This window comes from Pyxicephalus adspersus, chromosome 10, assembly GCF_032062135.1.
Source record: "Pyxicephalus adspersus chromosome 10, UCB_Pads_2.0, whole genome shotgun sequence".
NCBI classification, from domain to species: Eukaryota; Metazoa; Chordata; class Amphibia; order Anura; family Pyxicephalidae; genus Pyxicephalus; species Pyxicephalus adspersus.
Window position 1 is genome coordinate 1102897 of NC_092867.1, and position 26486 is coordinate 1129382.

The following is a 26486-nucleotide window of genomic DNA, read 5'->3' on the forward strand; positions in this document are numbered from 1 at the left end:
TTCAAGATCCATTACCGAGTCCCCTTAACTCCATCATCTTTTAAACCTTGTCAGTTTGGTGTAGAGTGTTGTAATTTTGAAAGCTGGAGATCATGTTCTGCCTTCCCCAGTACCTTTGTTACTCCCCACAGATTAGGGATGGTGGAAAGCTCTGACAAGGTGCTGAATATAGTCCGGGAATCAGCAGGGTGCCCCTGTACACCTCTCAGGAGTCTTTGGCTTTATTGGAAGCAATGGAGGATGCAAATATTAAACGATTAGTGGGTGGATGTCTTCCTAGAGGAGAGGGCATCCCTGGCCAGACCAGCCTAGGTAATGCCCATAGGTGGTGATAAACCTCTGATAAGAAATGAATCCAATGAATGAAAGGGGCCATAGACAGAGAGACTGGGGACGAAAGGGCTAGATGATACAGGACATCCTCCAACCAGGAAATGAGGCAGGCTCCATGTGACTAGCTTCAGCTTCTAATGTACACTGTGTGAAGTTTGCAGTGTGCAGTGAAGTAGGAGCAATGTCAGTCCAGGGGAGAAGTCGCTACAACCGTATAGGACTGAAGGGGAGGCCAGAGGGGCAGATTTAATAACAGGGAGACCAGATTTAAAGAAGGGCAAGCAAGGGGCAGAGATTTAATGAAAGGAAAATAAAATAAACAAGTCACAATTTCGTTTCCAATTGTTTTTCATTTAATTTTTAATATGGAAGTTTATTGTAAAAAAAGAAAAAAAACAGGTCACTATTAAAAAAATATGGTCCTATATACTCCTGAAGTTCTGAACACATTTTAAAGTATTTCAGAGGGGGGTTGTATTTCATATTATAGTCTCTGTACACTTTCATGGGCTCGGGCCCCCGTTATTCACGAGAATCCGTTTTGGCAGAACAGATCCTTTGTTTTGCCACATTAAACCTAATTTTGGTTATTAAAATCATGTGCAAATTAATCAGTAACACATAAACAAGTTAGTGAGAAAATAACTAGTGAAAACATAAAAGTTTGGAGTCTAAAGAATTAAAAGGAACGGCACATGGGATTCCAATGGTCTTCAGGGCTTAAAAGGCTTTCTGAAGTTTTAGAAAAAAAACCACTATAATAAACTACAGGTATTGCAGGTTAAAAATGAAACCAAAAACTTGTCCATCAATAATCTCATTCATGAGATGAAAAAAAAAAAAAGTTATGAAAAAAAAAAATAAAAAAAAAGAATATGTTGGAGCTAAGACATAGACAACATTTTATTTTTTAATGGCAAGCTAAAAGCAAAGATTTACTAACTAGTGGTTAGCAGCTAAGTGACGGCTGACCAGCAGGTGACTAGCAGTTTCTGCAGAAGCTGTAAACTGGTTAATATCCATAACACTGAACTACAGTAGAAGCAGCAGCATGGACGGGTGTGGTCAGGAGGTCCAAGTCTTTGGTGGACAAGGCTGGTACTCGTAAGAGGTGGCGGCGAGGGTGGCATCAGTGAACAGCCCGTCCGCGCACTATATGGCACTTCTTGCACAAAACATGGCCGTCCAATGGGAAACACCCAGAATCGTCGGCCTCGACAGAGAGAGCGCAACCACAGTCCTAGAAGAGAGCAAAAAGAAGTTGGATTATGATGACAGTTCCAGAATTGACTTACTACGGGGTATTACTATGTGTATAACCAGTTCAGCCTCGGCATTTCGCCTAGAATTTTATACCAGGGTGGGAGGAAGCTGTAGGCGGGTGGTGGCCTGTATTGTGACCGAACTTTGCCCACAAGTGCCAGGTGGTGCGCCCAGCTAAAAACAACTGGGAAGAACACAAAGCTTGATGGTAAACCAAATGGTGCTGTCTGAACACCAATGTCCCCCCATAGTCATTATCACAGTCTAAGGTCAATTTGAGGGGGAAGCCAATTAACCTCACTGCATGTTTTTGGAACGTGGGAGGAAACCCACACAAACACGGGGAGAACCTGCAAACCTCATGCAGATAGTGTCCTGCCTGAGATTCCAACCTAGGAGCCAGTGCTGCAAAGGGTGGAGTGCTAACCACTGAGCCACCACGCTGTCCACATATTCAATCCTTCCCCGTGTCTGGCTCCCAAGAAGGAAGTTGTGAATTGTTGTGTCAGTGTAGCAGCTAGTTCAGTTGATACTACCAATAAAAACAGAGAGTCTGATACAGCGATTACAAAATACAATCAGTTGGAATATAGAAATACAAAGTAAGCCAAAGTGTTCCATTTGTATCCACATTGTTTCATTCAAATAGGCGAGCTTCCTCTGGCAGATATTATCATAGACAAGTTCAGATTGGCCCTAGCTGCACCCTGACATTAATTTGTAAGATCAGCTATATGCATATCACTGGCTGACAAGTTTATTACAAGATGGAAATGAATGGTGCCTGGGAATGGATTACATGCATTAAACACATTTGCTGTGGTTGTCACCCCTACAAATCAATAAACAAATAAATATGGCACCAAGAATGTTTTTTTATGCATACTGCTACTAAAAACAGTAAAACATTATTTATTGAATACAACCATTAAAACCACAAAGCATGCACACAGACCAAATATAACACATATATGAAATGGAACAAAGAGCATTGAAGAATCCTATACTATACATCTGTAGGGAACCAAATAGATGACGCGTTTAGCAGATCAAAGAATGCTGGAGAATTATATGTTATTATATAGTTGTTTTAACCATTTCTGGTAGTGGTATGCATGAAAAAAAAACTATTAGCGGTGCCATATTACTTACAAAAAAAGACATAAGTCCATCAAGTTCCACTCCTAAGGAAATAAACATATCCCAGATATAAAACCCTATAGACATAGCTGATCCAGAGGAAGGCAAATAAACCTTTAAAGTGCTGATGGGGAAGTTGAAGTTAACCAAAATAGAGCCGTGACTACAAAGGGTAAGGGAAAGGTGCAAAGAAGATGGAAAGATAAATGAGGAGGAGATAAGGAACACCATGGCAAGAAGGAGGATGGGAGGTGAAGAGGAGGGTGAGGCCAAAAAGTAGTACAAGGCATGAGAGAGGAAGATTTTAAGTCCAAGTATTTAAGGCAAACATGGTGAAGATGTGCCGAAAAGTTTGTGGTGTTTGGAGAAGTTGGCCGGTCTCACCTCACACTTGTAACACATCATATGGAAGTTCTTCTCCAGAGCCACCACCCTCACCGTCTCATCCCGGCCAGGCTCAGGGGCAATCGGCTCCCCACAGACGGAACAGCGAGGGGCGTACCGCCTACAAAATAAGAAAAGATTATAGATGGAGAAGAAATACTGGAGGAATCAGACGTGGAGATATAAAGGAGAAAATACAAGATAACCCCAAGGAAGAGAAAATGGGGCCCATGACCACCATAAAAAACTCACCGGTGGTAATCTGCTACGCAATGCGGCAGGTTATTCTGGTCCACTATAAAAGGCTCGCCCTGCAGAGGACGGTGGCACACTGCACAGGTAAAGCATTCCGGATGGTAAGCCTTGCCCATTGCCTTCAGCAAACGTTCAGTAATCTTCTTTTGGCACACTGCACAACATTCCAACGTGTCCTGAAAAGAATCCAATATTACTACAGAACTGTACAGAAACTAATATTACAACATTACAATACTGCATGATGACCTGAAAGCCAATGATCAGCAATAGAAAAAGAATTGTCCTTTAGGTAACCCGGGATAGTTCCTATCTTATGTAACTGAAAGATTTCTCCTTAATAATTCCCAATGGGTGGATTGTGATTTTAGGTTCCCAGCAACTGCCCAATATTAGAACTCTCTGTGTTATATCATAAAGAAACATATTTGACATCTTTGGTTTTCGGCAGGTAACCCCCTCTTGGCAGGGCAATGCCCACCATAGCAGAATAATTCACACAGAGCCATTACAATGTAACATTGGGAGATGTAAGGTATCGGCTCCCTGTGATCTCTCCTCACTATGATAAGCGTTTCATCATCACAGCACCAATGAAGGAATATTTCTGAAGGAGGACGGGAAATGAACAAAAGTTATAAAATAATCGGGCAATTAGAGAGAGCTAACAAGCTAATATTGTGATCCATGCACGGAGCTGAATTGTACAAAAATGATGCAGAAAACTCCGAACTTATGCCTGAGATTTACGTCATGGTAAACTTTGAATTCTTTTGCATTGCAATGGTGCAGCATTGGATAACAAATCGTTCATTTTTCTAGTCTAATTATAGCGCTTGCTTTTATTATATTATTATTGTATATATACATTATTGCTCTGTATAACCATATTATATGAATTGCTGGCAAGCAGCCACATAGCTGAAATACCATGCTGCCAATATTATATATTTATATATAATATTATTCTGACCTATTACTCTGTGTGACTTCTTTTTTTATTACATAAGTTCTGCAGCAGATCCCGATTCACTTTTAGTGCAGCTCCTCTCTCTCAGGCTGCGCAGGGATAATAATAAAATAAAATTTGGAAGCAATCCCTCAATCTGAAATAGAGAGTCCGGTGTTCCATGCCTTGTATTTTGGAATGACTAGGAATGGGAAGAAGCATGAACTGAAAGTATCCTATTATTATTATTATTATTATTATTAATATTATTATTATTAATAAACAGGATTTATATAGCGCCAACATATTACACAGCGCTGTACATTAAATAGGGGATCATTGACCCTGCAATTTTGGGCATTCTGCACCCCTAGCATTCACTTAATGAACACATACCTGGCAATCCCTGCAGCTGTTGCACTCACCTGGTAGCAGTCCTCACACAGCGGACGTCCCTTATTCTCATAGTACTGCTGACCCTGAAGCTGCTGGTCGCACTTGGAGCATGTAAAGCAATGTACGTGATATAAGTGTTCACCGGCTCGCACCACAGTCTCCGTCCGAGAGAGACCCTTACCGCAGAATCCGCAGAGATCTAACGGGAGGGAAAGAATACCGACAGTCAGTCTTTTTATGGTTAAATTATTACCTGTGCAATAAAACTCTTCCCCCCTTTCAATCAAAACCAATATTATTGGCTGGAGATGGTCCTTAGGTTTTAGCTGTGGGTGCCCTTTTCCTGTCCTGACAAGTTAAGATTAAGAAGTTTGGTAGCCGGTCTACAGAGGCTAATCTGCGTGAGAACCAGCAAACAGATTTCCATTCTGGAGATAATTAGAAGGAGATTTAATTGCAGAGTGCAGATCTAATTCACATGTCTACTAATGCCGGTTATAACCCCGGGCAGTATAGACGAATAGGCTTCATTTTGTCATACCAACAAAACCATCACACAGAACTACGTAAATGAGGAGCATAAATAGATTGGTGACCTTTGCAAACAGACACAAGACTTAAAGAGTCATTGACCCCAAAAGTTATACCCTATATGGCCAAACGTGTTCAGACATCTCTCCAAATTACTGCATTTAGGGGGAATGATAACACTTCAATATACAAAGACAATTGTTCTCTTCCAGCCTTGTGGTGACACCTAGGTGTAGGCTGTATTTGTGTTCCACCATGACTGTACCCCGGTGCATAAACCCGGCTCCAAGAAGTATTATGACCAGATTGGTGTGGAGACACTCGATATTCCTACATTGAGCCCTGACCATAACCCTACAGAAATCTAGGAGAACTGGAATGTCATGGTGAGCCAGGTCTTCTCATTCAATATTAATACCAGACTTCACAGCAGGACAGAAATTTCCCAAAGACACCATCCAAGATCTTGTGGAAAGGCTTCCTAGTAGAATGGAGAAAAGAGCAACCATATACATTCTGGCAGAGGTTCTATCAGGCCCAGGTGAGTCAACCGTTCGCAATGGACCACACACCATCCGCAATGGACATTAAACAATCCAAAATGGAGGTTCTAAAATTTGTGTCTGATCAAAGACACACACCCTGAGGTATTTTCCCCAGATGAGGGTATCCACTTGGGTGCTATTGCCTTCAATGAGTTGAACATTCAGTAGGCCGGTTCTAAATCCTACTTTTTAGCTGTTTTTTTTTTTTTGTTCATACCCATAACAGTAAATGTGCTCACTAATGACCAAAAATAAACTGGAAAAGACCAAATACAATCAAGCTGCAAAAATTATTAAAACAGTTGTCCCCTTTCCACTATTTGAGGGAGGTCCTAGACTTCATCGGGGACTGTAGGAGGTTACAAACTTCAGACTTCCACTTAACTTATGCTCTTAAGAGTTCACATTACAGCAGAGGAACTCACTGAGTGATGGTCTTTGTATCTGCATATAACATTAAAACAACTCTCCAGCAGGCAAGCAAGACATTCATCATGTTGGAGGCCAGTCGGACTTGCTGCCCAACTACAGAAGGACTTCAGAGCAAAGCTGAAATGTAATCTACGTATATTATGCTTTCTCTGGTTCCTTCTTTCCCTCCATATTACCATGCTGAATACCACAATATCATCACATATATGGCCAGATTTTGGCTTTTATATAATCCAAGCCACTGACCCAAAACAAGTATACCCAGATAATCTAAAATCCTTGGTTGCTTGCTTATTTCTATATAACAACTTAGGCTCACCACAACATTTGGGCTTTAGATTTTGCTTGCGTCATGATTCCTTTAAAAATAATACTTGAGGACACGCTAGAAAGCTTCAGTTATTACAAAGAAAATGATATGTACCCATGACGTGTCCTTCCCCTGTGGGCTGCTTGTCCATCTCCTGCATTAACTGCTGGGTCAGCATCTCCAGCTCTTCCACTTCTTTCATGTTCAGGGGAGTGGAACCAGCAGTCCGATTCTACAAGAAAATGAATAATGGTTACATCGATATAATAACTTTTCCCTTAATCAAACTGACCAATATTCTTTATCCCCAGAACCACAAAGGCACACACCTATACTAGTCTATAATCCAGGTAAATGATTTCAGTATAGAGGATTGCTCGTGCATATGTATCCTAATGATTTTTATTTTATTTAGAATGTCGGCGGACAGATTCTTATGCATAGGTTACACTCCTTAGCCCCATTGGAGGACGGTGAGCCCCAAAAACAAGTTGGAAAGCCCTGAAACTTTCACTCTTAAAACCAAGTGGACCTAGTAAACTTGGTTGATGTTGTAAACTTCCCAATAGAGTAGAAGTTTAAAAGTAGTTATGTCCATTTTGCTTTGTGGTGGATTCACTCACCAGGTTTAGTTGCCCTGAATCATTCTTTACGGTCGCGGCCAGCATTCCACTAACACATCAGTTTCTAGAACTAAAAACCTGATAGATTTCCAACCCTCCTCTAATCAATGCAAATGAACAACAAAGGGTTTGTATTTAGAAACAAAAAACCCGAGAAGACGATTGGCCAATTTAGAGAGCTTTGTCTAGATTGAGTGTTCTACACCTGGATAACTCATGATAAAATTAAAAACTCTGCCCCAAATCATTATTTCCATTTCTCCATGGACTTTATCTTGCCACCCTTTCCCTTTCCAGTGTTTAATTTACATAGTTGTACAAAATGTCTTACAGGCTCAGAAGGTCTTTGAAGGCTTGGCTGAGGTCCTCTGGTTTGGAAGCCATCTGACTGTGGTCTTGGTGCCTGAAAATGTTCTTGATGCGACTTTGGGCTCGGTGTTCCATTGGCTTTTATCACCCCGCTTTTAATACTTTCTTGTGGCACAAAATTCCTGCTTGGCTCCATCTGTGGGTTCAGGTTCCTGACATTATCATCTGGCCTTGCTTTTTCAAGCACTTGAGGCTTTTCTCGTTGCTGGGCATAGTTGAATCCTGGTGCCCGTACAGATGACGGTACAGAGGATGGGGAGGATTCAGAAACCACAGGTTGCAATGGTGGGAACTTCTGCTCTGGTCGCGGGGTCTCCGAGCTTGGCTCTGTTGGCCGAGGGGAGAATGTGTGTGGAGCTGAAGGCTTTGGAGTGAAGGTGTGAGATGGAGTCGGTTTTGGAGAAAAGGATGGCGTGCTTGGCTTTGGGGAGAAGCTCTGGACTGGTGGTGGGTTTGCAGCAGGTGGTGATGGGGAAAATGTGTGGGGAGCAGAGACTTTTGGAGCAAATGGAGAAGCAGGCTTTGGAGCCACTGGTGCAGGAGCAGCAGGCTTAGGGCTAAAAGTAGATGGGCCAGAAGGCTTAGGGGTAAATGTAGAGGGAGGAGCTTTGGGAGCAAATGGTGCCGGGGCCATGGGCTTAGAAGGGATTGGTGCAGCAGGTTTCGGTGAGAATACCAGTGGAACAGGTGGAGCGGGAGGAGGTGGTGGAATCTGTGAAACAAGAATTGAGTACTTTTGTAAATTATTGTTAGATTGTAAACATATCAACACATTCGTTATTTGAAGACTTGACAAAAAAGGAACAGTAAATGAGAGAAAATTTCCCAAAGAGAGGGGGATTTAAATCTTAGGGAATTATCACTGGACGATGAATCCTAACCCATTGCTTTGGTGACAACTTTAAAACTTTGGATTTCCCCTTGCTTTCCACGGTTGATAATGATCAACCAGTAAATACACAGCAATAAAACCTGACCTTTCAATATCCTACTAAAAAAAAAAAAGTTTTGAAAACACTATAAAAAATTCATAAAAATAATAAAACAATAAAAATAAACTGACATTTGTAAAACTATAAAAATAACAGTAGCAAGTTTGATAAAATAATACACCAGATGTAGAGTTGAGGGTAAAAATAATATCCCAACACATGTCAGGGTGTTACCAAACCTTCATCAGGGTAATAAATAATGTACAATTACCTTTTGTATAACAAAACAAAGTTTGGTAACAAGGCACTGATCTAGCACCACCAAAATGTCTTCATTGGGTTTGTAAAAGTGGATAGACGAACATGGCCATAAAAACAATGAAAACATCCAATTTTCTTCTCTCTCTTACCTGAATGTCGTTGACTTCCTCCAGTGGAGGAGGTGATGGGAACGATTCCTCGACAGGGGGTGGGAAAGGCTCAGCAAACTCAGGAGGTGGAGGAGGGGGAAAACTAGATGTGGGGGAGCCAAGGATATCATCACTGAACGAGGGTGGAGGAGGTGGGAAGGACATGGTGGGGCTCAAAATGGAGTCATCGCTGGGTGGGGGAGGCGGCAGGATAAATTCTAAGGAAAAAAAAAAGAGCAAATAATCATGAAAAAGGCAATTTTTGGGATGTTTAGGAGGAGAGATGATTCTGGTTTTCAAATGGATCAACTTTAATTTCTTAAAATCAAAGTAAAAGCGATGTTCTAGTTCCTAAAACTATTCCTTTCTACTTTGGGGTTTTGGATGACCCTGCCTACATTTTGGTGTCCCGGAAACTCCATTCAGGGATAGTGAAAGCCATTCATCATGGACACAGGTAATATGGAGATCCAGGAGCCCTCATAATGGGCACAGACCCAGTTCCGGGATGGTGGGAGCCCCCCCTCAGTTCAGGGATCTTACTATTTGTCCCTGAGAGATAGAAGAATCCATTTCAGCCTCCAGTCTCTACTCAACACAGAGATCAGTTTTTGATTGAAAAACGGAATTTTACATGCTCAGAGATCTCAGTTGAGACCTCAGATTGTGTGATCCGTTTCTGCTGCACAAATCTTGGGACCAAATACCATTGGAGGGAACATGGAGCAGAATTTTCTCCAGCAAACATACAAATTTCAACCCTTCTCTTACCCTTGATTCATCCATCTCATCCAACCTAATAAAGTGGCCCTGTCATGAGGCGAAGCTTTCCAAATCAGGCATAACTGCAAAGAGAAAGCTTCCCCTGCTCATGATGCTATCACTCTTAGGTCAGCTAGGAAGCCGACACTTTCTGAAGAGACTTTTTCTTGGGTACAAGATACAGTAATTATCATAGGGGTCAGCAGGAGTAACTGGTGAGAAGCGATGAGTGAGAATGCCTCTGGCATTCTTGCGAAAATTTTCTCGAACTTTTGATGGGTCTGTGAAATTACGGCAAACCAATTTCACGGGGCCATCGGAAGATCGAAGAAATCATTACGATCCCTGGCACTAGTGGGTAATGAATCTCTAGTGCCCCGGGATCCCAGTGGATTCACAGGGCTACATTCATTCTTGCAGCCCTGGGAATCCTCCTGTTTGCGATCCCCGGCACTAGAAGTTAAATTAACCTCTAGTGCCCGGGGATCGCAGTGGAACTGCAGATGAACTCTAAACGGAGAAACTCCCTTTTTTTTTTTTTAACTCATTCTTGTTGGCTAATTTACATCGCCCGTTCTCGCTTACAATTTCGATAAGCGAGAACGACCATATTCGCTGCAAGCTCGAGTTTTAAAAACTCGCTCACTCATCCCTAATAGTGAGTGCCTTAGGGACCCAGGAGATCCACAATTCCGGAAGCATCGGTTTTCTTGCAGACTTCAGAGGAGGATTTTTATTAAAAGTTGGCATTCTGGCATTTGGATAAATAAGTATTACTCCCATCATTTTGAAGGTATTCCTGCTTGGCAGTGTTGCTTTAAAATAACTTGAGTATGGTGTTGTACAGAGACACGCGGATGTAAATCGCTACATTTGTTTGCGTTACCATTTTGCAGCATTCAGCCCATTTCACAAGGTTTTTAGGTCATTTGTACTTTAGGTGATCGGGAAGATTATACAATTACATTTCTATTAGTTACATTCCTCCACCATATTGGCAGATGGTGGTCAGATCACATGGCAGATCACCCAATTCCTAAAGTGAATATCTAAATCATTCTATAGGGAATAAACAATTACTCATTACATATTTCTTAGCTCACAACACGTGATTGAATCGCACACATTTGTTTACAAACAAAGCCCCCCCCCCTTCCCCATTAATAGACTTTTAAGAACCAAGGATATACAGATCTGCTTTTCTCCTCCTATTATTATTATTATCCAGTACTTAGATAGTGCTGACATATCACACAGCACGGTACATGTCCATAGTCATGTCATAGCTGTCCCTCAGAGGAGCTCACAATCTAATGTCCTTATCATAGTCATAGGTCATTATTAGGTCTAAGGACAATTTTGGGGGGAAGCCATTAACCTCACTGCATGTATTTGGAATTTGGGAGGAAACCGGAGTACCCAGAGGAAACCCACACAAACACGGGGAGAACCTGCAAACTCCATGCAGATAGTGTCCTGGCTGGGATTCCAACCTGGGACCCAGAGCTGCAAATGTCGGAGTGCTAACCACTGAGCCACCGCACTGTCCTATCACCATGTTCCTGGCACTCCAGCACAAATGATTGGCCTTTTGTGCCACTTTTCTTCACCACAATATGAGCACTGCTGTACAGGCTGATACCAGGACAAATACAGGAACTTGTATTTAAAAAATCTATTTAATGATGTGTTGCCGAGTACAGAACTGCATTCACATGTGTTTATGTGGCTGAGATTCAGCTTAATACTGGAGTACTCAAACAAGTCTTTCCACTTTACAGGTTTTTATTGACTCTTCAGAATGTGCCGGCCTATTCACAGGCAAATTCCTCAAACAGCCAAAGTTCACAAAAGGTGCAAATAACGTGAAAATCCGTCTACAGTTCCCACCGTCTGCAGAGATTTCGAAGCTGCATAAGACAGCAACAATGCTCCGCCAATTTTTAAATCCGGACAATTTTTAGAAACGTGGTGACCATGCTGAAAGGTGAAATAGATTTTAGGGGATGTTACCAAAGCACGCAATTTCTAAAAGTTACTGGAAGGCTTCTCATATGGAAGTCACCAGAGTTTCCGGTTTAATGGCCCTTTTAATTTTCTCTTTAGCTTTCTCCTGGAGACAATGAATCTTAATTATCCGGCTGCACGGCTCTCCGATCCTCTGATTACGATATTATGGTCATAATACACTGAGCAGCTATTTACATGAACAGCCGGATGGCGTGCAAACAAAATGACTTCATTCAGCATGGGGCAGGATTCTTGTCTGTATTTCGCTGGGGTTTTTTCTTTTTGTTATTTGCATTGGATACCCCGAGAAAAATAGCTTTTTACTTCTTGCCCCTTGGACACAACAGAAGTAAAGCTAAAGTAAGTAAAGCTTGTTCCCCCAGATGAATATTAGCGTTGTGGCCATCTTGGGTGAAAATTATGGTCTGCACAGCCGGTTCCTGACATCCTTTAATGATCGGTCCCTGCTGGATGATTGGAAAGAAACGTCCATGGGATTTTCCTCCAAAAGCGAGACTACAGCTGGGTGCCTCTTGCTTGACCCCAGAATGAGATGTTGCTCTGTTCAACGGAGAACGGATGGTTACTCACTTCTCCATTGAGCAGAACAATGCTGTCTTATTTTGGGGTCCCTACACCAACGATGATCATCTCCATAAGGGGACACATATCAAAAAGCTTCAGAAAGAACTTAGCCGAAGTTGCCCATGGGTTCATAGCCCTAGCTGCCCTTCACTCCTCCAATAATCTTAAAATGACTTCCTCACTCATAACTTCATCACACACACGGCTCCAAGACTTTTCTAGAGCTGCCCCGACTCTCTGGAATGGTCTTCCTCATCCTTTATGGCTTGCTCCTACTTTCTGCTCATTTAAAGTTGACTCTAAATCCCATAGCTCCCACCTATCTGTCTTCTTCTGTTCCCTAAACCCTCACTACTTCCCACCATTCCATATCCCCCTCCTATTGTGTGATACTTCCTCCACCTCTTAGATTGTAAGCTCTTCGGGGTGGGGTCCTCTCCGCCTCCTGTCTGTCATTTGCAACCCCTATTTAATTTACAGTGCTGCGTAATATGTTAGTTATTATTATTATTATTATTAAACAGGATTTATATAGCGCCAACATATTACGCAGCGCTGTACATTAAATAGGGATTGCAAATGACAGAACGATACAGACAGTGATACAGGAGGAGAGAACCCTGCCCCGAAGAGCTTACAATCTAGTAGGTGGGGGAATTTCACACACAAAGGATGTGAGATATGTAGTGTGGGAAGTAGTGATGGTTTCATATGACAGAAGAAGCCGGGTAGGCAAGTTTGAAAAAATGGGTTTTGAGTTCTCTTTTAAATGAGCAGAAAGTAGGAGCAAGCCGAATAGGACGAGGAGACCATTCCAGAGAGTCGGGGCAGCTCTAGAGAAGTCTTGTATCCGTGCGTGTGATGAGGTTATGAGTGAGGAAGTCATTAGTAGGTCATTGGAGGAGCGGAGGGAGCGGCAGGGGAAGTATTTTTTAACCATGTCAGAAATGTAAGTGGGACAATAACTGTGTAGGGATTTGAAGGCAAAGCACAGGAGCTTGAATTTGATTCTAAGGTGAAATGGAAGCCAATGGAGAGAACTACAAAGAGATGCAGCGGAAGAGGAGCGGAGGGAAGGATGGATGAGTCTGGCTGCAGCATTCATAATAGATTGTAGAGGAGAGAGTCGGGTTAGTGGAATACCAGCGAGAAGGATGTTACAGTAGTCCAGACGAGAAATGATAAGAGCATGTACAAGGAGTTTGGGGGTCTCAGGGGACAGGTAGGGGCGGATGTTAGTGCTATGTAAATCCTGTTTAATAGAAATAAAAACCTTAAAACCAGAAGATAGCAGCGGAGGGGGGCCACTATGGAAACTCCATTGAACAAGACCTTATTCTGGGGTCCCTACAGCAACGATGGACCCCAAACACATCCAAAATGGGGCATATAATCACAAAGCTTTAGAAGGAACCCAGCTGTGGATGTTCTTGGAGTCCAGAGCCCTAACCTTATCAGAAGTTAGCAGCAAAGGGGGACCACTTAGGATAGCACACTGTATCACATGAGTTTGGGGCCCTTGACCAAACGAGTAGCATTAGGTAGGGTCACACTCTTGTTCGGTCTCTTGTCTTATTGTGGATGGGCTCATGTTTGAATAGAATAAAATTGGAACCCACCATTAGTACAGACCCTGAAAAGAGACTGACCTGATGTCAGCATTGGGAGTTACACTTCTAGTAATTGATATGTGGAACCAACAATCTTTTTTTTTTTTTGGAGGTGTTATAGTTACCTGAGGGTTTAATGTGAATTTTGAAACGTCAGTCAGGAAACGAATACATTGAAACTGAACCAAAGAATACCCATTGCAACCAAGAAATGGTCATTACCAAATCTTCACACCCCAAATAGTTCCCAGGACAATCTTGGGGCAAATAAAAAAAAATGTGGTAAGGCCATGTGGTTCCCATCCCCACCCTCTTGCTAAAGACCCAACAAAGGCTGTCAGTTATGTTGTTGATGTTTTTGTACCATCAATATTATGCAGCATGAAGAGGAACAAGAAAAGAATAATACACAGAGAAAACAAACACCCTTCTTTGTGATACTTCCAGTACCTGAGACATTCCGGCATGCTACATACAGGACTGAGAATGGCGACCTGGCAGGCTCCAGCTGATATGGGAATGCCACAACTGTGCCCAATCACCTTGCACATTATTTTGGGCAGGACCGACAGGGACATTGTTTTGGCCACTTTGGTCAAACAACGACTGAATGGCCACCAGGGCCCATCCCCTTATTGCTATGGCAAGAATTTCCTTTATCAAAGGAGGAAACATTCCAGGAAACGGGGCCCCTCCCCAAGCAAAACAGGTGACAGGCACAACAAACTGATATAGAATCGGAGTGCCCAGAGCTTCTCAAGGAACAGGTGACATTTAAAGGGAGCACAACACCAGAAGTCTCCAATGGAGGCGTTCAATCTGCTCCTGACATTGGTAGAGTTTTATAGTTTCAGGATGACCAGGACTAATATGGGAATGGGGACTGCAACTTCCACCAGAAGGGTCTAAAACTCAAAACCATCCGGCTGTCAAAGACAGAAAGCAAACCTGGCAAACATGGCAGCTGCTATTGCCGATTCTTATTCTGCAAATGCCAGCAAAATACAGTGTTCTCCCCAGGCCATTTTAGCTGGGCGCACCACCCGGCACTTTTCAGTGACCATCCGGCTGTTTTTGGGTGGTTACTGAGGAGTTGGATCACAATGCAAGGGCTGCTACCCACCTACAGCTTCTTCCCACCCAGCTTAAAAATAATTTGGGGAAAATGCAGCAAATAAACAGATGAGGGCTACAGACTCCAGGCCAGTGACCCCAAAACTACTGAAACCAGCACGTCAGGGGAATTATCAGGAAAATAGCAATTTCAGTAGGAGGTAAACAATGGCTGTCCCGAGGTATCTGTGAAACGCGTTAGATGAGGAAACCAATGTAACCAACCAAAAGATTACATTAACCACGTACCAATGCAATGCTTATTAAAACAAGTCCTATGCCGGGTTCCCACAAAGAATAAGTGGCCACCCATTGGGCTACAGCTCAATCCAAGCACGAACGGTGCGTTGTAGGGCCCGGCACAGCCAAAAATACAGCAGGTGAGTTTTGTTTGTGCATTAACATTTGTTGCCAGCCCAATCTAAATTAATTAACACTGCAGGCCATGAAAACACATGCAGACAAGTGTGAAGGGCCACAAAAAGGATTTCACACAATAGTAGCCTAACAAAGTGCAAGAATGTACAACAGGCTCATAAATGAAGAACTTCTAGAACCTCCTAAAATCCACATCCTTGTTCTATGTGCCAATGGATTATAATTCAATATTACCAACGCGTTTCACTTTGTCACCTAGTGAGCGTCAAATGCATTTGAACCTGTACCATGCAGAGCAAAGCAACAGGGTCACTTTAATCCCTCTATCATCATCCACAGCAGCAAAAAACCTTTCTTCAAAGCTCAATTTAAGGAGAAACAGCCCCGTGTATCCCAAGTATCTACCAGTTGGTGCCATCACAGGCCTGTCCCTTTCATTTCCCCTCCCAATATGGAGTTCATAACCATGCACCAATGCAAATAAACACATCAGACACTTGCAGCTCTTTCAGATGCCTTGATTTGTTCTATCTACCAGTCCCCATGTTACTATTGTGTCCTGCAGTGACCTGGGGGTGCAGCAGGTGAAACCATTGCAAGGAAATAAACGGGCATGCAACACTTCTGGAAGATTGTCTTTGGTGCAGATAATTCCTCAATGGCTGTAGCAGATTCTTTATGTATTTGCCGCCATATCTATGATCTGATGACTGGAAGCTCTCTTAGGTTCAGCTTTAGGGTTAATGTAGCCAAACAATATGAAATGCACTTTTCAGCAAACACTCCTACACATCCCTCAGGGAAAACACTCAGTAAACAGATACAATGTCACAAACAATCCTTTCCCCCAGAACAATGTAGGAACAGATGTTTCCCTTTACCTTCCTGCTCTCCGCTAGACGGCGACACGAGTGGGATTTCTCCAACTTTTCCCAAAAAAGCCTTTACACCGGGCCCTTCCAGGGCCCCCGCGGAAGCATTTTTGGGTTCGGCATCATCCTGGGCCTTAAATGGGTTCACCTTGGGCTTCGGGGGCACCACAGGGGCAAACTTCTTGGGCTGGTTGTAGAATGAGGGCGTTGAAATGTTGATGGTGAAGGAGGAGGTCATGCGGGTGGCAGGAGCTGCTGGGTCCATTTTGATGTCTTTGGAAAAAAACAAAGGGCAGAGATGTTAAACATACGGTTTTAATCAATAGGAATGAACTACAGATTATACAGGAGGGCGGAAAAAAAAAAAAGTATGGTTCTAAAGCAGCCTCCCGCTTGTTCCCAATGGACATTGCTCAGTATACCGTAACCACATGAGTGCCGGAGACAATGCAACACAATGGTCAGCCTGCCACGGCTTCCCCTCTGCAATATGATCCCAACGGTGCAACATGTAAGAGCACAAATGGGGTTAAATATACATGGTGGTTAAGTGTAATCTAACTCTCACTATGATCAAATCCTGCACTAGAGATCCTTGCCAGCTCAAGGTTGAACGCCTTTCTTTTCTTGTCTTTCTGTCTCTCTCTGTTTCCATGGCAATATTCCCGGGGGTTCCTGTATGGATCAGCACTTATTCCCGGCCCTCTCCTATTGAAGATGCCAGGCAGTCCAGAGCAAAGCTGATTGTGGTCCTGGATCAGAGGACAAATATCCAGCCTACACAATGCCAAAACTAAAACATGGTGGCCTACATACTATTATAACACACAGGGCCACTTACATAGGAATTATAAAGAAACATATGCAGTGGCGTTGTACAACGTAGTAAAGAATCCCTAAGTGCTAATTATCTACACCAGAGCAGCTGCAGTTCATTAAAATCACAATGATGTAATATTTACTTAAAGCGGAAGCTGGAAAATTAAATTGTTAGCAGGCTGCTCCTTATTACCCTCCGCAGACGCCTTTGAAATGCCTGCAGCCCATTTTCAGCTTGGTGTCGGAATGATTGAACCCCCAGCTATCACCAGCTGATAAAGATGGCTAAGGTCCCAAATTTGGATGATATCGGCACCAGCAAAAGGGGTAGAGTTAAATTTATTTGTTTCAGCAATTACAATCCTTTAAGTCTTTCTTTTTTATTGTTTCGGTGCTGCTAATCTCCTGCAAACGCTTGTCTACATCCAATTCTATGTGCCGGGCACACCAGCAAATCATGCCTGCACAACGTGTATTAAAGAGCCACTTGTGGCCCCCATTGCAAGTGAGGGAAGGTGCAATGTAAGAATTTATTGATTGGATTCACATCAGAAGGAACCATCCCTTGCATATATTTTTTTTAAAGCAACATATGCCATAGCCATGTACAATTCCCCGAGTGCTCATCTACCAGGAAGGCTGCAGCTCAGAGACATCCCATAACATACATAGGATATTTGCTTATATTGTAAAACATTGTTTCTGATTGTTTTATGTTTTTGCTTTGTTTGTTTTATTTTTTAAGCTTTCATTTTAATGTTTCTAACATATACACATAAAAAAATTAAAACAAAATATCAATGTTTTTAAACATTGTCTGGGTGTATGGTTTTTAATCCTAAACACACATGGCAGGACGCATTTTTTGCCCATGATATAGATATATAGCGTGGACTGATTACATGGAAGGTCAACCAAGCATATCATTGTAAGGGGAAACTGCAGAATGTCCAAAACCTCCAATAACAAAATGTTCACAAGGACCCTGGAGACCTTCCCAAGGCCTACACAAAGACTTTTATGACTGGTTTTAAAGGATATGGTGGGGGTGGGGTGGGCCACTGCCCAAGTATCTGACTTTGTCCAAAGCCCAAATTTACAAGGCATAGGACAAATATTTTTATTTTATAAAGGAACACATTGCACACATTGCAGAATAAAAGTTTGCGGATTCGGCCACGACACTTGTATGAACTTGTCAGACCCCCCAAAACCAAGGAGTTGGCTGCTCCGTGGGGGTATAGCAGCTTTTACTCTGTGAAGGGTTTTCATGAAATTTTGGTAATATCTATCCATGTAGCTATGGAATCATTTGTGGGGTCATGTTGTATTGCTGAATGAGAAGATTTGGTTTGCAGTTGGTGGTTCAATAAACCTGAAAGATGTTCAGTAGGGTTGAGGTCAATGCCCAATGACCTCAAACCCTATCCCCAATGCCCAATGAATGCCACTCTAATTCTTCTACACCACCAAGTTAAACCAGGTCTTTATGGAGCTGGCTTTACCCACAGGGGCCTATTCATGATAAGACAGAAAAGGGCCCCACCAATCAGTTACCACAAGGCTGGAAGAGCACAATGGTCTACAACCAGGTTTCTCAACCAGGATCCTGTGGAACCCTAGAATAACCCAAAGGTTGCTGGAGGTTCTTTGAGCAGTTTATGCCTTTCAGGTCAGTATAAGTGACCCCAATGATCCTTTTGGCTATCTGTAAGGGTGACATTCTTCCCACTAACCACCACACTAATGAACTGTGATCTGTAGATAAATTATAGAAGGGGTTCCCTCATTAAAGTAATTATAGAAGGGGTTCTCAATTGGAAGGATGTCAAGATATTTTCGGTCATACATTTGTGTCGGGGGTCAGGTGCCAGCATTTCTGGCCATATGATATCTACAGAACTTCTTGGACATTAGATTAATCTATGTATCCAGAAAAGCATCTGAAGATCTTGGTGGTATCTACAGAACTCCCTTCTGTACAGAGATGAGGGGGTGCTGGAGAGTTAAACTGAAGAACGAGACTGCTGAGACAATCGTGTGGGGGCGATTGCAAGATGAGGGTGACAGCTCAGAAAAAAAAAAGACAGATGCAGGAGGGAGTGACAGCAGGGAGTGGGTGCAGCACAGTGAATCTGGGGGAGGGGGGAAAGTATGGAGCATTGACAGCCATAACTAAGAAACAACAAACGCGATGGAGATATTAAGGTGGCCATACCAGTGTGCCCACATGGCCAGAGACCAATGATGGGTGAAGATGGCCATACCAGTGTGCCCACATGGCCAGAGACCAATGATGGGTGAAGATGGCCATACCAGTGTGCCCACATGGCCAGAGACTAAGAATGAGCGAACACCCGGAAGTTCGGGTTCGGCCGAACTTCGGCTCAAAGTTTTGAAGATGGCCATACCAGTGTGCCCACATGGCCAGAGACTAAGAATGAGCGAACACCCGGAAGTTCGGGTTCGGCCGAACTTCGGCTCAAAGTTTGGGTTCGGGTCTGGGTACCCAAAATCGTAAAGTTTGGTACGGACCCGAACTTTACAGTTCGGGTTCGCTCAACATGTCCAGAGACCAATGCTGGATGAGGATGGCCATACCAGTGTGTCGACATGGCCAGAGACCAATGGTGGAGGAAGATGGCCATACCAGTGTGTCGACATGGCCAGAGACCAATGGTGGATGAAGATGGCCATACCAGTGTGTCGACATGGCCAGAGACCAATGGTGGATGAAGATGGCCATACCAGTGTGTGGACATGGCCAGAGACCAATGGTGGATGAGGATGGCCATACCAGGGTGTCCACATGGCCAGAGGCCAATGCTGGATAAAGATGGCCATACCATTGTGCCACATGACCAGAGGCCAATGGTGCTGCTGTGACCACTGTAACTCCCAGGGCATGTAACATGGCATCTGTGGCAATGGGGCACTGTAGTGGTGAGGGTTATGCCAGGGCTATGGTGTTTATTATATAAAATAGATCTAATAAGATCTCATAAAATGAACATTTTTTTTAATCTGCAGCTTTCTAAAATGTAAAGGTTACCCTAAATTTTTTAAAAGCTGCTGATCCTGCCATGAATGTTCTTGTTCTGGAGGTTCCATTGTCATCATTGGGACACCCATCCTTCCTGCTTAGCTTTAAAAGAGATTCCAGGAAGTGCACTGGAATGGCCGGATTCAATCTCTGCAGAACAAAGGCATGCGAGGACCTGCAGCAATGTTTGTTAACATCCATGCAATGTTCAGAGTTGGCCTGGAGGGGATTTTTTTTTTTTTTGGCTCAGCTAGACAAGGGGTTCCTGTGAACTCTGGACAGGGAGTGACTGCAGGAAGACGGCGCAATGACACAGCAATGAGTAAGTCGGTGATGCAATGGTGCGAGACGGAGGTCATCACTGCACAGAGATAGGAGAATTAGTAAGCGCTGATGGAGGCAGCTGCTGGGCTGCAGGACTGCATAGACATCATAGGAACCATTGCTGGATTCCAGACCAATTCTCAGGCTCAACACAGATGGCAAAAGTCAACAAGAGGGACTTAAATCCTAAATGGGTAATGGCGTACTTGCTGGGGTCACCTCAAACCAGACTTTCCCATCCTTTGTACCCCGTTAGAGCTCAGGACTCAAAGAAATTAATTATTTGGCGGTCAATAGAAATAAGGCCCTTTACATGGTGGTCAATGGAAAGAAGGCCTTCCTTCCAGGCAGTGGTGGTCAAAATGTGGCCCTAGAAAACAAATGGAGATCCATTGCCTGACTGACTCCCAGCTAAGGGCAATCAAGACACGGCAAAACTGGTCACTTATAGGTCAGCTGTTAAAATAATTTCAGAGAACGGATCAGAAGAAAAAATGGCCCATGTGCACAAGGTCTTACAGACGGCTAAAAACACCATCACTGGTTCCACCAAATAGCGTTGGAACGCAAATTTTGTAGACACCATGAGACGCAAGGCCAAGCAGCCAAGAGCACCATGAGACGCAAGGCCAATCAGCCAAGAGCACCATGAGACGCAAGGCCAAGAGCACCATGAGACGGAAGGCCAAGAGCACCATGAGACGGAAGGCCAAGAGCACCATGAGACGGAAGGCCAAGCAGCCAAGAGCACCATGAGACGCAAGGCCAATCAGCCAAGAGCACCATGAGACGCAAAGCACCATGAGACGCAAGGCCAATCAGCCAAGAGCACCATGAGACGCAAAGCCAATCAGCCAAGAGCACCATGAGACGCAAGGCCAATCAGCCAATAGCACCATGAGACGGAAGGCCAATTAGCCAACAGATTACCAAATCCAATGCAACTTTTGGAGGAACCCTGGTAAAAATGGCAGCCCTAAAGATTGGTATATATGTGGCAAGCTTTGGAAAGAATGGAAACATGCTGATTGTACATATCTAGTAATATTTTTTGGCATTCAACCAGCCTTGTTCTGAAGGGGCTGCATTGGCCATCTAAGGCCCATCATAAATCTGAGCATCCAATCAACTTCAGAACCTAAAATGTGCAATCAATCGGAATCCAATCAGGCTGATTCCTGGCAGTGCATACATGTGAATATAACGAAGATGGTACAATAAAGGGTGGTGGGCCCTATAGCGCAGTCCCTAACGTTACAGTCCAAGGTTAAGAGTTCTATAATAATAATTTTGGTCTCAATGGAAAGATTTTCCTTCACCTTCACCACAAAATATTAGAGGGTTAGAACCTCTGTCATTGTGGGGCCCCTGTGCTGACAAATTAAGAACGATTGCCCGGGGCTTCCAAAATCTAGTGTCTGTAGGGACCTCCAGTCAATGGAGTGTTTGGGTGAAGCGATGGAGGGATGGGGGTTTTACATCATACAGATTATTATCATTATTATTAACATTCAGGATTTATATAGCACCAACATATTACACAGCGCTGTACAATAAATAGGGATTACAAATGACAGACAGATACAGACAGTGACATAGGAGGAGGAGAGGACCCTGCCCTGAAGAGCCCACAATCTAGGAGGTAGGGGAACCCTTTAAAGCTAACCTGTCACCTCCTACTACCCCGCTTCATGATTGCCCTGGAACTCCAAAATCCAGACAGTGGCAATGTACAAACTTTCATATTTATGGTTGGCGCTGGCTTGCCTCCATTCTTGTGATTGGCAGCACTCACTAACCACCGGTAAGGAAATGGAGGCTGGGGGCTATTAATGGCTGCAATGGGGCTATTAGAGCTTGGGGGGGTTCACATGTGCCTTGCGGGTGGATAGCGTTCAATGATAAATGCTTCCCCATGCACCCAACACATCGGGAATTACGTCCTGCAATGTGCCGACATGAACAGAATGCCCAATGCACAAACACGGATGGTGTGAATGGGCCCCAGGTTGGCCCATCGTACGGCCCTAACTTCATGGATGGGATTATTTACATGGAGGGAGTCCGGGGCCCCCCAGGGACACAATAGGCCGGGGCAGCGGTGGGACTGTGGGGTGGCTGATAAAGTTTTGTAGCTCAGAAGGCTTCTGTGGCCCTCAGGAATGTTGGCCCAGGGGAGGTGAAGGCAGCTGATGGGTCACATAATGTGCGGCCTGCAGGTCAGGAATGAGGTAAGAGACAAGCTGAGGGCCCCGGGGCCCGGAATGAGGTAACTGTATGGGGGGGGGGAGAGGTGAGTGAGCAATGTCTCAGGATTGCAGGAGGAGGAGGAATAGTGAACCCCATCCCTTCCCCAGCTGGGAGTCATTATGGAGATTTACAGTGCTGGGGCAACACAATCTACAGGGGGGGGGGGGGAAGAAAAAGAGACAGCTCAGGCATGGAGTGCAGGGGAAAGGAGACAGCTCAGGCATGAAGTGCAGGGGGAAAAAAAGAGACAGCTCAATCCTAGGGGGTGAAAGACAGCTTAGGCACTGATTGCAGGGGGGAAAAAAGAGACAGCCTAGGAACAAAGTGCTGGGGGAAAAGAGACAATCCAGGTACAGTCCAGACATGGGGTATAGGGGAAAAAAGCTGAAGGATGCAGAAATGGGGTAAAAGAGACACCATGGTCATAGAGAACTCAGGAGGAAACAAAGAGACAGTGCACCCTAATGACACATACAGGAGACAAAAAGAGACATCCATGCATACTACCCATAGTAAAGAGACACCTCTGTATATTATTAGAGTGTGACGGTGGAAGAACTCTGTATACTACAAAGGAGGAGAGACAGCCTCATGTACTGTACATGGAAAAAGAGACATACTTGTGTACTGTACATGAGCAGAAATGAGACCGCTTCATATTCTAACCAGGAAAGAGACACTTCTACCTACATACATGAATAGACAGCACGCATATGGTGATAGGAATGGGACAGCTCAGCACTCTCATTATGGCAGTCACTTCTGAGACATCCCGCCAATGTTATTATTTTTTTTTCCACAGCTTGGAAACATTCATAGATACAAAGAGACATCCCAACAAGAGAAGTGACCGCAGCTACAATGAGACAGCTCTGAACAAGATTCTGCACAGATCAAGCAAATGATTAGAGACAGTCATAGGGAAAGAGACAGCATGGAATAGAGCAGAGACTGAAGAAAGTTTAGGGATGAGAAACAACCCAAGGGCAGGGAAGAGACAGCCCAGTAAACTGCCTGAAATCAATGGATCTAAGTGGTAACCATCAGCATCATAAAAGAGACAGCCAGAGAGATTCCCATCCATATATAACACAGCAGTCTCTAATGAGACTCACACCTCTGCATACAAAGAAATCAGAATCCATTAGGGCCACAAAAGAGACATCTGGTAGAGAGAGATTCCTGGCATTGTGCAGAAATAATAGACATCAGGGGCACAGAGGAGACAGCCAGGGAGGGAAGCACAGAGGAGACAGCCAGGGATGGGGGGCACAGAGGAGACAGCCAGGGATGGGGGGCACAGAGGAGACAGCCAGGGATGGGAGCACCCAGCATAAAGAGACCCCCCACCCCAGCACACACAATGCCTCTTACCTCTGAATAGCAGAGACTGACTGCAAGCTGGGAGCCAGAGACTGCCTGAGACTGCATGAGACAGCCCAGGGGGTGTGGAGGGGGAGGGGCCACACCATGACTGCTCATGTGTCACACTATTGGCATGCACTGTGCTCTCATGCTAGGTGTGCAGGGCTGTCTCTGAGCTGCTGACTGTGCATGTCTCTTTCTGCATGTCTGTCACTGTGCATGTCTCTTTCTGTTTTACAATCTCTGCACATGTCTCTTTCTCTGCTCCTCTCTTTGTTTCTTTGCTTAGCAGTCTCTGATTTCTCTGTCTCCATGGATGTCTCTACACATTCCAATCTGTGCATGGCAGTCTCTGGTCATCTCTCTCTCTGTATGGCGGTCTCTGGTCATCTCTCTCTGTATGGCAGTCTCTGGTCAGTCATCTCTCTGTATGGCAGTCTCTGGTCATCTCTCTGTATGGCAGTCTCTGGTCATCTCTCTGTATGGCGGTCGCTGGTCATCTCTCTCTCTGTATGGCGGTCTCTGGCCATCTCTCTCTGTATGGCGGTCTCTGGCCATCTCTCTCTGTATGGCAGTCTCTGGTCATCTTTCTGTATGGCGGTCTCTGGTCATCTCTCTCTGTATGGCGGTCTCTGGTCATGTCAGTGATCACTTGGTGCCATGGTATTACCCCTTATTATGCATTGCAGTAAAGCCCCGGCATTGCTTCCCCTTTGGGGCAGTAGGGCTGCCAGGGCACCTTTATTACCCCAATGTATTGCCACCCCCTATACAGGAGCAATTTAACACAAAAATATCACAACAATAACCAATAACGATGAAATCAAAACATTCATTGCTGGAACTTTCCAAGCCCCCACTAGGGAGTTTATTATTATTATTATTAATAAGCAGGATTTATATAGCGCCAACATATTATGCAGCGCTGTACATTTATTAGATTAACTCTTCCTATGTCTTCAGCAGAATAAATACAATGGGGACACTTGTTGGGGGGGGGGGACACTTGTTTGATGCTGAATTGGGCATCACAGCCCCGGGCACAGCTAAGGTGGCACAGATGGGATTTTCTCACTTTGGAGAGATTTATCCCCCTCCCCCTATTGTGTGATACTTCCCCCACCTCTTAGATTGTAAGCTCTTCGGGGCAGGGTCCTCTCCTCCTCCTGTGTCCCTGTCTGTATCTGTCTGTCATTTGCAACCCCTAATTAATGTACAGCGCTGCGGAATGTGTTGGCGCTATATAAATCCTGTTTAATATTATTCATTTCATCTCACTTGCAGGCTGCATAGGAGAAAAATACATTGCAAACAAGTTTTATCCTTTTCCTATTCTAAAATAATACAAAAACTTTTTTCCTTCCATTTTCCTTTGGCATTTCTTCCTTTTTGTCATTCAGGTGAATTTATTTCAAGGAAATATTTTCAATGTTTGTAACATTGTTATCATTGGAGATAAAGCCACGTGACTGCTGGCCTTGCATTAGTCTGGCTGTGACCTCACCCGGTCAGTTCTCTGCCCATATAAGGACAGAAATAAAGAGGAGGAAATAAGGAGCAGAGAGGAACCCCCTCCCTCCTCCTCCTCCTCCTCCTGATACACAGAGAGCTGCATCATGACTTCCCCTCCTGTACTGACATCAGCCCTGGACATACATTCCTCATACACATAATACCCCCATCCCTCCTCATACACATAATACCCCCATCCCTCCTCATACACATAATACCCCCAGCCCTTCCTCATACACATAATACCCCCCATCCCTTCCTCATACACATAATACCCCCAACCCTTCCTCATACACATAATACCCCCCATCCCTTCCTCATACACATAATACCCCCCATCCCTTTCTCATACACATAATACCCCCCATCCCTTCCTCATACACACATTATACCCCCATCCCTTCCTCATACACATAATACCCCCATCCCTTCCTCATACACTGGGTCTGTGTGTACAGCTGTTATTTGTTCTCCTGTTAATAAAGTTTCTGATCATGTGCAAATATTGTGAATGTATTTGAAGAATATGGCCAAAATCTGCGAAACGCGTTGGGTATCTTGAAGATATCTGAAGAATTTGAATAATATCTATAATATCAAATACCTCCCAATCCTGACTTATTATGTAAACAGCTCCCTATAAATCAATACTTGGAAGTCAAATGGGCAGACATAAAGTGGGGGCCCCAAAGCTCAGCTCCCCAAAACTCCCACCATTGGGGTACTTGGAGAAGGTGAGAGTTCTGGGAAAATTCCCTAATGCCCCAATTCTAGGAGCCAGATCCAATCCAGCGCGTTTCTTTATTCCCGGAGTGCAGTGACGGATTCATCGTACCGCAGGCCTGGGGCTGTTTTCAGTTCATGGGCCCCTGCCAGTTTAATGAGATCATACACAAGGGGTGAGGGTACATGTGTGGTTCACATCTGACATATGAAGAATGAATGTTTTCACCGGATCTTATGTAGCCGCT

The 26486-nt window shown here is 44.1% G+C and overlaps 1 protein-coding gene across 1 annotated transcript; it reads right to left on the bottom strand.

Annotated features, from left to right (window-relative positions):
* Positions 1-1211: 1211 nt before the first annotated feature.
* ZYX (zyxin) lies at positions 1212-24149 on the bottom strand. Its single transcript, XM_072423272.1, has 9 exons — positions 24013-24149; positions 16212-16475; positions 8873-9090; positions 7493-8242; positions 6653-6770; positions 4750-4919; positions 3373-3551; positions 3121-3241; positions 1212-1573 (listed from the first exon to the last, which is right to left on the bottom strand). Exons 2-9 carry the CDS (start codon positions 16465-16467, stop codon positions 1463-1465), a joined length of 1923 nt encoding a protein of 640 aa, XP_072279373.1. The 5' UTR covers positions 16468-16475; positions 24013-24149; the 3' UTR covers positions 1212-1462.
* Positions 24150-26486: the final 2337 nt, after the last annotated feature.

Bases quoted from the DNA above. Each gene is read 5' to 3' on its own strand.
- ZYX (XM_072423272.1), bottom strand. From the start codon at position 16,467: ATGGACCCAGCAGCTCCTGCCACCCGCATGACCTCCTCCTTCACCATC. The intron at 8,243-8,872 runs GTAAGAGAGAGA...CTTGTTTCACAG, and splicing joins AGGAAGTCAACGACATTCAG to ATTCCACCACCTCCTCCCGC. The intron at 4,920-6,652 runs GTACATATCATT...CCCTCCCGTTAG, and splicing joins AGGGGAAGGACACGTCATGG to ATCTCTGCGGATTCTGCGGT.